Source organism: Syngnathus scovelli, chromosome 17, assembly GCF_024217435.2.
Source record: "Syngnathus scovelli strain Florida chromosome 17, RoL_Ssco_1.2, whole genome shotgun sequence".
Classification (NCBI taxonomy): Eukaryota; Metazoa; Chordata; class Actinopteri; order Syngnathiformes; family Syngnathidae; genus Syngnathus; species Syngnathus scovelli.
The window spans coordinates 4,809,615-4,821,784 of NC_090863.1; the positions used below are offsets into that span (position 1 = coordinate 4,809,615).

A 12,170-nucleotide genomic window follows, 5' to 3' on the forward strand; every position below is an offset into this window, starting at 1 on the left:
GGCTTCTGGAGCGCACGCGGCCATTTCGGGCCTTCGCGCCGCAGTCTTGCAGCTTCCGAGTGTCGGACATTATCGCCCCACTACCCTCAAGCTCACCCTGCCCCCTTGTGACAATTACTGCCCTACCTCCCTATTCAGCACGTAATGAGAAAACGGACTGATCGATTTCTGTCCGGCCAGTAAAAGAACGATAGCTGGGCTTTGGATACAGCACGGCACGGGCGCGACTGAAGAGAGCCACAGTGCCTGCCGCAACATGACGTGATTTAGAACGGGAAAATGACTTTACTCGGGGATGATTAAGGAACTAAAGCGCCTTTTCATTAGAATTGGAATGTGATTGTTTTGTTTTTTTGTAAAAGGGAGGCAAAATGCTCACTTTGTTTTGAATGGCCCGTAACTTCCAAAAGAAAAAGTGGGACACCCAAATTGCATGTAAAAGACAAATGTCAAGTATAGTGACAATAGGGAACATCGATCGGGTACAAAAAGGTAACCTCCACGTTACATTGCCACCTACAGGCCTGGCATGATTATACAACTTGTTCAGTCATTTTTAACACTTGAAATGCCATAGACTGCAATTGGCCATCAATTTAAAAAAACAATTTTTTATGGGAATCGTAACATTTCCGATTGTTGGCCCCAGCTATACTCTGAACAGTTTGGGGAGAAAGAATAACTCTTAACTCACTCCACACATCTGGCACATGGAGTACGATCATTCGACACAGGAGTAGAAAACCTAGGAAGAATATAAGAAGAATTTCACAATTTTCCGTTTAACGACAGCCTAAATGAACCTGAATGCAACCCATGGCAATTAAACCCCCCACAGAGGTGCCCAAAAGCGTCGGATGTGGATGTTTAAATCAGACGGGAGCACATTCATCATTGTTACCTTTGTGTGAGGCAACGGCTCCCTCAACCTGCTCCACTGACTCCATTTTGATTTATTCTTCCTTTTGACTGATTACACGGATGTAAATATTCAGGGGGGCTTAAAATATGGTGTGGCTGACAGAGTGTCTTTTTCCAAAGCACCTCCATGCTGTCCTGTTGGGTCAGCGCCACTCGGCGTTATTTATTAGGCTCCATATTCACTCTCTATCCATCACGGCATGGTCACATCTCTTTATGTTTATTACTGTGTCCCACCTTCCCGGGGATGGATGATTGACGTCTCAGGAAAGCGTTGAGGTGGGACTTGCGCGCGCCTTCTTCTCCAATGGAACCTCGACGCGGGCGGGCGGGGCTCCTTATTAGGACTCACTTAACGCCCGTGAGAGAAACAATAACACGAGCGTGCAAAATCCTTCACATGGGAGCTTCGGCCACTTGGGGCTGCGGTGCGCTTTGCTTTTCTTCTTTCGCTCTTTTTTTTTTTTTTTTTTTTTTTAGATGCGCATTTAAGGAGGCGCAACACTTTTAATCCCATTAGAAGCTGCTAACGTGCATGTTCACCTCCCTCTCTCTCCGTGGAGCGGCGCAGGAGTGGCCAAAGCCAAAAGCAGCGATTCAGATCAGATTTCAGCCGGAGAAAGAGAAAGAGAGAGAGAGAGAGGGGGAGAAAGAGAGAGAGTGAGCGTGTGTGCGCGCGCGCGCGTGAGGCAGTCAGACAGACAGTCAGTTCGTCAGTCACCCTCCTCCCAAATCTCGAAAAGCTTCACCGAGGAGGCGCGGCGAGAGGAATCCAGCGGAATTTTTGCGCGGATATTTCCTTCCTATTTCTTCACCAGCCGTCCCTCTCCCGTCCTGTCCCTCCTCCTCCTCTTCCTCCTCCTCGTCTTCCTCACGAGCTTTTTTTTTTTTTTCTCGCATCTCCCCAAAATAAATCAAGAAAAGAGAATCGAGATTGAAAAGTTGGAGGCGAGGCAGCAAGGACCGTGGCCGAGGATGGACGAGCAGCCTCGTTTGATGCACTCTCACGGGGTAGGGATGGCCGGACACCCCGGTCTGGCGCAGCATTTGCCGGATGGCACCGCGGGGACGGACGGCGAGGGTAGGAAGCAGGACATCGGAGACATTTTACAGCAAATCATGACCATCACCGACCAGAGCCTGGACGAAGCGCAGGCGAGGTGAGACTGCACACACACAAACACAAACACGCGTGTGTTTCCAAAAATAATATACAGCACGTTTACAGGAACAATAAAACCTCACAATAGCCAACAAGCAATAAGGATGGGTGCAAATAAACGCATGCAACTAACGCTAATTGCGGACCGTGCTTCAACAATTAGCTTTAATTTATTCAAACTTTTAAAAATCAATCGTATTTGAAGCTAAATGTATCTTTATCCAAATGATTTCACCACCTCAGTTGTACTTTTTACAAAGAGGCTTATTTACGCGAATTCTAAACTAACATGTTGCATATTGTCCACTAATAGCAACACTAGTCATACGAAACTCGTCATTACATAGGCAACTTGCAACTGATGTGTTGTTTTGCATTGTTTGTTTACTGTATGCTTCATTATATATATATATATATATATATATATATATATATATATATATATATATATATATATATATATATATATATATATATATATATATTGCAGAGACTCCTGCAAAAGGCACTTCTTGTTTTGTTGTACTGAATATTTGCATATTAGGTCATAGTATTAGTTATCAGTACTTGCATATTTATCAAAATGCATTTGAGGTCTTGTTTTGTTGCACTGGGTATTTACTGTATGGTTAAAAAATATGTACAGTTAAAATGAGATTTTCATAGTTTTTATTTTCCCTCAAAAAGAGTCCCCTGGACATGTTGCAGTCACCCGCATGCTCACAATTCTATGATATTTAATTCAATGTATATGGGAGATCCACTAGCGCTACATTTCGTTGTTGTTGCCAACTTGGCAAAAAAAAAAAAAAAAACACTAGTGATGAAAGATAAAAGTAATATTTGTTTTTTGTATTTTTTTTCTCAAAACAACAACTCAAGAAAAATGGTGGGCATGTTGCAAAGCCTCCTGCATGCCCATATTTTGCCAAATATATACACAAAACATACTTGTCCAACTGAGCACTGTTGTTATTGCAATGTGTATTCACATAAACTACAAACAATGAATTAAGCGTATACTATAACGTTGTGATACATACATATATATATATATATATATATATATATATATATATATATATATATATATATATTATATATTACACATACTTTTTTCTATAGTAGTTGCATTTGATTTCTGTGTGTTAAAGAAAATCCTTGTTACTCATTTTAGGAAACATGCGTTGAACTGTCACAGAATGAAACCTGCTCTCTTCAACGTATTGTGTGAAATCAAGGAAAAAACAGGTAAGTTTTTTTCTTTTCTTTTCTTCATTGGCTACGTTATCTGTCCGTCTACCCGACGACACGATTCTGTTGTTTTTCTACTCCCATTTTTGCCCCCCTTGCAAAGTATGTGCCATCGCCCCGGAGCCACATGGAAGCATAAAAAGCACGCTTGTGCGCATGTTGTTTCTGACAAATGTCACACAGCGTGCATGTGAGTGCATGCAGCACACACAATGCTCAGGAGTGTTTTCATGGCAGCTTTTTCTGGGCTGGGCTGGGCTGGGCTTTCTCACCCTCTGTCAGCTCCCCTTGGCCCGAGTTTGATGGTGTTTGCTAAGTGAGCTGTTTTACATGCAGAGGCTAGTCGTCAGGAGGGAGGGGCGGGGCAAGGCGGGGGGGGGGGGGGGTGTTCTGTTTATGTTTGCAACAAGGGTCAAAGTCATGAAAAGGAATGTGTGAATTATTACTCACTTAGCAGCAAATTAAAGCGCGGCGACTCACATGATGAAAGCCCGTGATTAATCTCGGGAGGGACGTGGCCGAGCGCGGCTCGTTTGGAGAAATGGCTTTCCGAGGCTGGAAAATAAAACAAAGTCTGCAGTTTGACCTCGTCTCTGAGCGGGCGCTGCCAAGCTGTCAAAAGATTTTTGAGGGAGCCCCGTCTCGCTGCGCCGCCGCTGTTGTTGCCTTCGCGGCCCGTGCGGACAGCTGAAAATAAACACTTAATTCAAAATGGACATTTTATTCGTATGAGTCAGACTTTGGCGGGGGGGGGGGACGAAAAGACACCGGGGGATTTTCTGCAGATTTATAAAGGTTAAAGAGTGCGAGGAGGAATCCATAGTAGGTTGGGGCTCTCTTTCTAAATTGCAAGGCTGGGAAAAGTGAGACACTGATGCCTGGCTCTTTGTAAACTGTCTGGCGTCTCACCGGGTTCAACTGGAGTTCGCTTTCCAAAAAGAAGAACAAAGTGACTTGGACCTTTTCCTGGCTTCTACCCGTGCCTCCCATTCCCCCCCCCTCCCTCCTCTTCCCTTCCCTCCCCTTCCCTTCCCTTCCCTTCGTTTCCCTTCCCACCATTCTTGGCAAGCGGCGCTGCAGACAAAAACGAGGTTCCCCCTTTTTTTCTGCGAAAACCAAGCACCAAGTTTGGAAATGAACTCGACTGACTTGAAAAGTTGGAGAAGCTTCATAACAATCACCTCGCCGCCGACCCTCATCTTCATCTTGCTCGCCCCCCCTCCTGAAAGTGAAAATCCTTTTCACTGCCTATGACACAGAAAATGACTCAAACCTTCAGCATGGCATTTACATTCAAATGTGCTGAGTGCGGTGGATGCGAGCAGCCTGTAATTTGTCAGCTCTCTCTTTTTTTTTTTTTTAAGATATCACCATGTTCCTTTTTATAAAAGACTCCACTTCTCCTTCCATTTTCAAATGGGCGTCTTGGGCGAATCATTTGCTACACGCTCTGGCGGCACGGCTACAGTCATCCATACGTGTGTGCGTGCACCTTCTTCTTCTTCAGTGTGGTCAGAGTGTTGACAGCAGCAATACGAGACTTTGCTTTGCAACGGACGGCGAGGTGTCCGCTGGCCGGACGGCAGCTGACAAACAAGGCGGGCGCCCGCGCATGCCTATAGCAGGATCAAGCCGGCCTTAACCAACGACCCCTCCCTTCCCCGTCCGCCCGCCGTGCTTTGGTGCCAAGGTCGGGCCCGTGTCGAGGGGTGGTGGGGGGGGGAGTATTTAGCAAGCCGCGACAAGCTCAGCTGCGCAAAGCTTGTGTCACCACTTGAAGGCTCGGATTTCCTCTACACCAACCTCCGTTTTCTTTTTTTTTTTTCCTTTCTTCAAAAGATCATTGTTCTAACTGTTCCTGAGAGCACTGAAGAGCTTCTTTTCCACTTTGAGCTGAAGCGACTTGTTTGTGTGGAACCATGAGAGCAAAGGAAGGTGGCACATGCAGGTTCAAACAAGAGAAGCCAGATACTAACTTTGTGTTTGTGGGTGTCACATTTCAGGTCTCCTGACTCTCTCGCTGTCTCCCTCCCCACGTTGGTGTCGGCAGCCTCACGTTACCCCCATGCAGGCCGCCGCAGGTCAAGGGGGGGGAGCTCCTAATGCAATCAGGCAGCTAATGCATTACGCTACTTGAACTTATCAAAGGCGGAGACCTGCTGAATCAGTCCATCCCGCTAACGGCGCCCGCACGGCTAATTAGACGCGTACGCACCTTCAGGACGGTCACTTTCAGGCTTCCTGCCGGACGAAGCACTTTTACGTTTTGGGTGATTGTGCTGAGTTACTAACAATTCATCTCTGATGAGCTGCGGTGAAATTTCTCTGGTGGTTAGCGTTGCTTGTTGTTTTGCGAGCGGGACGCAATAACAAGAAACTAGCTGATCCCTGCTAGCCTGGCGTGAGGCCACCTCCAGCAAAATGTCGTGTGTGCAGACTTTTGGAAAAATTGTACACTTTGCGTTGTTCTTATGCCCTCTTGGAATTGATGTTTTATCAATCATAATCGTGATAAATTCCGGGAGACATCAACATCTCGGAAAATCTTTTTTGCACGCATGTGTATGGATGGATGGATGAATGAATGGATGGACACCTGTTATTTTTTTTTGGGTTAATCGTAAACGAGCCTTTCCGGCCGTTTTGTGTCGCGGTGATGGAGCGACTCGTTGAGCGAGTGGTGACGATGGCTCCCGCCGCCGCTGTTTTTCAGTGTTTAATTGACACGGTTGTCCATGCTAAGTTCAGAGGTTAGTGTTGCCTCTCTTTGTTAGCCTCCTCTCATCTCCGCTGACAGATGGAGGCATTAGTCTCCAATGTGGCGCTGTCCTGAAACTAATGGCTATGTCCTTGCTAGCCCTGCACCGGCTGCGAGACTGTATATCTGTCCCCGGCCTGGAAGTGCAGAAGCAGCAGTTTAGCCCCCCCCCTTCCCTTCCCTCCCCTCCCCCTACCACCATCACTAACCCCCCCCAACCCCGCAACCCTCCATGTTTTAGTTTCCACGGAAATAAGGCCGAACAGGACCCTGCCTGTTCTCTCATAAATAACTTCATATAAATAACTTCAAACATGGCAGTGAAGTTTGCCTGAGAAAATGCTGCTGGGCTTTGATTTGCGAGTTTATAGGAAGCGCGCGGCAGAAATATGAATCTAAGTGAATAAGAATAAACATGTGACGGTCCCAAGCGGGGGACGCGCTGACTGTCAGTTTGCTTTTCAGCTGACTTATATCATACATGGATTCTCGTTTAGCCTTTCCTGTTTATGCTCGCGAACATGCAGCACACACACGTGCGCGCACACACACACATACACTCTCTCTCTCCCTTCTGACGTATACGCGCTCACAATTAGGCCGGCTAATATATTATGCAAATGTTGACTGGCTTAATTGAGACATGTTAATCATGTTTTAAGAGGCTAATTACGGCCATGTATATGTGAGGTGGGAGTAGTAATTAGCCGCACTAACAGATCTGGCTGAGGGATGGTCATCTTCTGCCTGTCGACGTACGGCAAGGTGTTTGTTTGTCGCTGAAGGTATCTGCATCACATCTCCATCTCTAGTTTGCTTCCTGCACTCGGCTATCAGATGCACATGGGGCTGTTCTTAGTCGCCTGACAGAGATCATATTCTGACCCATTACGCTAAGAATACCTTTCGAATATAAAAAGGCTTTGGAGAGGAATTTTTTCTTTATTTATTTTGATCAGATGTTTGTCTGCAGGGCTGCTTTTTGTGACTTGCTTGACATTATTACGCTTGCAATGGCCCCCGCCGTTGTTTTTCTTCTTGGTGCCATTTGGGTTTGATTGGATTTTAAGCGCTTTCCTGGAATTTGCGCGTGGCGTCGGAAGTGCACGCGCCGGTATTGTCGAAGCGCTTATCGTTGGTGCGCTCCCACGGGTCGAACGCTCTACTTGTGAATTATATTGCTCCGCTTCTCTTTGTTTGAGCTATGCAGTCAGTTTGCTCGAATGTTATTTTGTAGAAGAAATATCAGAAATATCCATTTCAGCCTAACAAATAGACATATTTGGACAATGTTAGAGTTTTGTGGGGGTGCATAGAACATAATATTGGGTAATTTGACTGGACTTCCGCTTTCATTGACTTTAAATGGGTAGCAAGCAAATTGAGGCGTCTTGAAACGGAAGCTTTGGATCTTCATTTGCGTATTCGAGCGATTTTTATTCCATTGGCCTTGATGGAGACGCTCGCCCTGGCGGTTGTTAACCTTTTAATTGGAGGTGCGGGATCTGGTTCCTCTGGCACCGTGCCATCGTGATGTAAGTGGCGTGTTGGCAGCATGCTGGGCTTGTACAAAGGACCCCCTTAACCAACCCCCACCCCCAACCCGACGTGACTTTAGATAAGCGGTCGAACCCAAAAATGGCAAGCGCTCTAGTAGAAATGACATAAATGAATACATGCTGCTTAAACGGGACTAAGATTAATGGTGGCCTCCCTCCCGCATGGGCTCACATCCACTGTCAGTCGCCGTTTGGCGCTCCAGATGGAATCAACACCAATCAATGAGGCTGCGCCACTCTGCCTCCAACCACACACACACATACTACCACATTTAAATACAGTGTGTATATATTGCACATGGAGTCAGGCACTCGCACATGAAGACAAATATACTGAACGTCTCCCTCCTCTCCACAGCTCATATTACTTCCCCATGCAGCGCTTACTCAGGTGCCACAGGAGCGAGATGGCTGGGTGGGGCGGGGCGGGGGCCGATGGCTCCGTCGTGATTGGATGTTTCAATTACTGATAGTAATGCCACAGTGTCGCGAGTCACGCAGTGCAGATAGCGCCATTTATTTTAATCAGGCGCAGGGAGAGATGGGTGTGGATGTGTCTCCCTCCTTTCAGGGAACTTGCACATTTGGATGCAGGGGAGCGCAAGCTCTCCCTCGCACGCATTCTTAGACACACACACATGCATGCACGCACACACACACACACACTCAGGTGGATTCAGAGTAGAGAGGTTGCCGTGGGTAACGCGTAGCGACAAGCTACTCTCTCAGCAAGCTATTCTAATTTATGTTAATAAACCTTTCTGTTGCTGCCAGAGACAAAGGAGGCCCCAGATGAGCCCGGGTAACCTTGGCACCTTCACACAAAAGAGGGAAGGAGGAAAAAAAAAGAAAAGGGAAGCAAAGTTGAAATGTGCAGAACGGCGCTGCAAATATGTTTGCAGAGAAGGATGTTAAATTTAGCCACTTTCCGCATGTTTTTTTTTTTTTCTTTTCTGAGGCTTGCAAAATCAAACGGCTCATGCTGGGAATGTGCAGGATGGCACCCGCTGTTTCCGCCTGTGTATGTGTGTCAAGGTGCGCGCGTGCGGACGCTCTCTCGGGATTGGAAGCTTCATTTTTGGATCACTTCCCGCTGGGCGGACGTGACGCGGCGGGGAGCGTTTAGCACAGCGGCGGCAGAGGTCGGTTTCGGCCCCGGAAAGGTCCTCTCAGGGAAAAGTCTCCTGAATCAGTTGGTGGAGGAGCACAAAAAACACAATAAATAAAAAAAAACAAAAATCACAGCTAATCGGTGCATATTTTTGGTTTCGCTTCATCACTTTAAGTGATCAATTCACTTTGTGTTCCTTAAAAAAAAATACAATTTTATTATTAGCAGTGTTTCTTAGAGAATGTCAGTCTTGATAATGTCGCGCATACGGTTGTGAAATGAAAGGAAAAAGAAGTTGATTTTGTTGATGGTTGCAGCCTTTGAGGAGAGCTTTGCCTGCCTGCAGCTGTTTGTGGATGCTAGCTTTTGTGCTGGAGGACAGAATTAATTCACAGCGCAACCTCAAAAGTGGAACTCAATCCACGCTGGGATGCTGACGCCGACGATCATGCCGGTACGGATTGTTTTTGTTTGCTTTTACAATTCTTCCCATAGGAAATAATGGCAATAGAAAGAATCCATGTCAGGTTCAAGCTGGGGCCATCAAAACCTTCATTAACCGTGAGAGCCTTACCGGTCATACCATAAGCTAAGCACCGTATTAATAATACCTTAAAACTGAAAAACAACTTTAAACACTCTTTAAAAGGGGGCTGTTATAGACAATTGACTTTTTAATGGCAGTTTAGCCCATGATGTGTGAAATCAAACAAGCGAGTAACTCTTTTGTTGTCTGCCTGGTTTTGAAAATGTGTCTGCCTGTCAGAATTTCCGGAGTTCGGAATTTCCTACACTGTGGTGTCAAAGCCAAAGGGTAAGCAGAGCTGCCACACACTCAGATCCGCACACATGAGTAGCAAAGCGGGGAATGCACGCCACATCTGCAAATAGAGGCCTCCTGCCCGCCTTGTCGCATCCCCTTGCTCCATCCTGGTTGTCATGGTAACGACATCTCAGCATTGGTTCTGCTGTAGAGCGGATGGGGTTCACGGTGGCTCATTATCATGAGATAGGACCGCCCCATTAAAACATTCTAAGCTCCTCAAAGCTTAAAAGATGTTGTGGAAAGTGTGCTGGCGCTTCCAGTGGAGTCATTGCGCTTTTCTTGTGTCCTGACCCCAAAAGAGCGATGTCTCTCCTGTCCTTCAGCTTGCCTTGAGCACTGTTAGTTCTGGACAGTTAACTTCTTCTCAAATCATCTTAATGGCGCTCATTTTCTTACTCGAGCATCATCAGCAACTCGCAGATCCACCCATGCACGCACGTGCTCATTAGCGACTCACTTCACGCCTACAAAGAGTTTTTACCCTCCAAAGATTCAAACTCACGACGTAGTTTACTTTGCACATCAAGTACTCAACGTTAATGCAGACAAATCTTTGAGCAACATTTATAATCGTATTCGGCATATTTGCCGTGAAGACAGAAAATAATGTGAAATCAACGTAGAGGCACGTTTACTGTGTGGCAATGCAAGATGGCCGCCGGCGCCTTCACTTTTCTCTACGGTGAGTAAGGGGCATTTTTAGTGCATCGTAAATTACTTAGTTGGGGTGGTTATTATGTCAAGGGGGGAGGTGCTCATCTTGCGCTTGGCGTCATTGTTGACTGTGTCACTCATGTGGCGGCACTTGTTGCTTTTTCTCTGTCTCCAAGCACAAGCTGAAACGGCGACCCCGTGCCCGGAGGTCGGTGTCTCGTCCCCGATTATGTTTTACTCAATCGGCGATGGCGCCACCACCTTGTATCTGGTTTTATTGGACACGCTCCTTCAGCACCACGTTCCCTAAAACACATAAAATTCCTTTACGCCGCCATTACTTGAGTTCATAAAGAGCCCCGCCGCCCCGCCCCGCCGCTGCGCTCCCTCGCTATCCCGTCCCTGCCAATAAGATCATAGATTGATAGATTGATATTGGGTGAGCTGTGGCGTGATGAAGGCACGGGGGTTAAGAGCTTCTTGGATAGTTTAACCTTGATAAAACAGTTGTTTCACCAGGGCTGATTTGGGCCCATCCGTCTTCATCCGTCAGGGCCCCGGCAAAGTATGCAAATGAGGGCGGCAGAGGGAAGCGCCGTGTGCAGTTAAATGGGGCGTTGCGAATGTGCGGTGTACCGCGCCGATGGGGTGATACTACTTACTGTCCAAATTTAGTGCGTCTCCGCTGAAGCATCGTGGCAGACCACCCCCACCCCCCCTCCCCCCAGCCGTCCGCCCGCCTTCTGCATTTCAAGAATATATACGAGGAAGCATAAAGTGATTACATCTGCGGCAGCTGTGTGGCACTTTATATGTGCGTTTGCCCCGCACGTGATGTTGTGGTTTTGATGGATGAGCTGGGATTTACTGACTGCTCTTTAGTCACTCTCTTTTTGTTGTTGTTGTTGCGGTTGCATGTGCTAGATCTGTATTTACTTGTCGTGGGGGGGGGTGTTACGGCACGCCCGAGCCATACATTGTAGAATATGGTTGTTTATTGCTCTAATTAGTACGTCTGGAGGTGCGGGGGTAATAATCTTTATGATAATATCTGTTTATGCCTCAACACAGCTCTTCATTTAGGCTTTATTTTGCTCTCGGGTAGCTTCGTTTGCCTGATTAGTTTTGGACCGACTCAGCAGCAGTAGGGATGTTTTTTTTGTTTTTTTTTCTCATTTCTTTCATGTGCAGGCATATTGATTGATTCCGCAGCTCACTCATTATTTTTTTCCTCTTCCTCACAACTTATTTCCAGCCAGCGCCAAGGCTAGAAACGGATCCCCACGTCTGCACTCGCCTGTCTGAGTTGCCACCGCACACATAAAGCTGTCAATCACCGGCGTTCCTGCTTGCCCTTTGTTATGGAACGCCAACTCCGTGGGTGGGTCCTTTGGGTGATAGATGGCACAGAGAGCCTATCAGACTAGCAGGAGCATCCATCTCTGTCTGGAGCCCGTTAAACAAGCTCGGGAAGGCAGCCATGTAGCCCTAACCACCACTGGCCTCCACTAAAAGAAAGCCATTAACATTAATGAAGGATAGCTTTAAAAGTTCTCCACTAATAGGCTTCAATTGGATTTATGAGTCAGATAGTTTACCGGGGAGTACGTCATGAAAAATGTCACAGGTAAATGAATGGAAATGAGCGTTAAAAGATCCCCGGATGCTGTTCCCCCGCCCCCGAAACACTTTACGTGGCTTGCTTTGTCATTTGAGGTCTTAAGTGACTGCAAACAACACAACAGCTCGTCGTAGTCGTGCTGCTGTTGCTTCTGCAGGAGCAAAAAAAAAAAAAAAATCAAGTTGTTGAAAGGCCTTTCATTGCAAGTGCCCCTGGCCATTTCAATAACGTTCAGCACTTTACCTGTCTGAAGGGTCCCCGGCGAGCTGGCCACTTTGAAACCACCATGATTCCTCAGCCGTAG

General features: G+C 46.7%; 1 protein-coding gene across 2 annotated transcripts in view; it reads left to right on the plus strand.

Moving 5' to 3' along the window:
* Positions 1–1,400: 1,400 nt before the first annotated feature.
* The window catches only part of LOC125984492 (pre-B-cell leukemia transcription factor 1), a 41,889-nt gene continuing 31,119 nt past the window's right edge, over positions 1,401–12,170 (plus strand). Inside the window, exons 1-2 of one of the 2 annotated variants that reach the window (XM_049746401.2) lie at positions 1,401–2,081; positions 3,261–3,334. In XM_049746401.2, coding sequence (XP_049602358.1) covers positions 1,897–2,081; positions 3,261–3,334 — 259 coding nt within the window. In that variant the 5' untranslated portion in view covers positions 1,401–1,896. The remainder of the gene's footprint in view (positions 2,082–3,260; positions 3,335–12,170) is intronic. The other variant, XM_049746402.2, reaches the window with a different exon arrangement.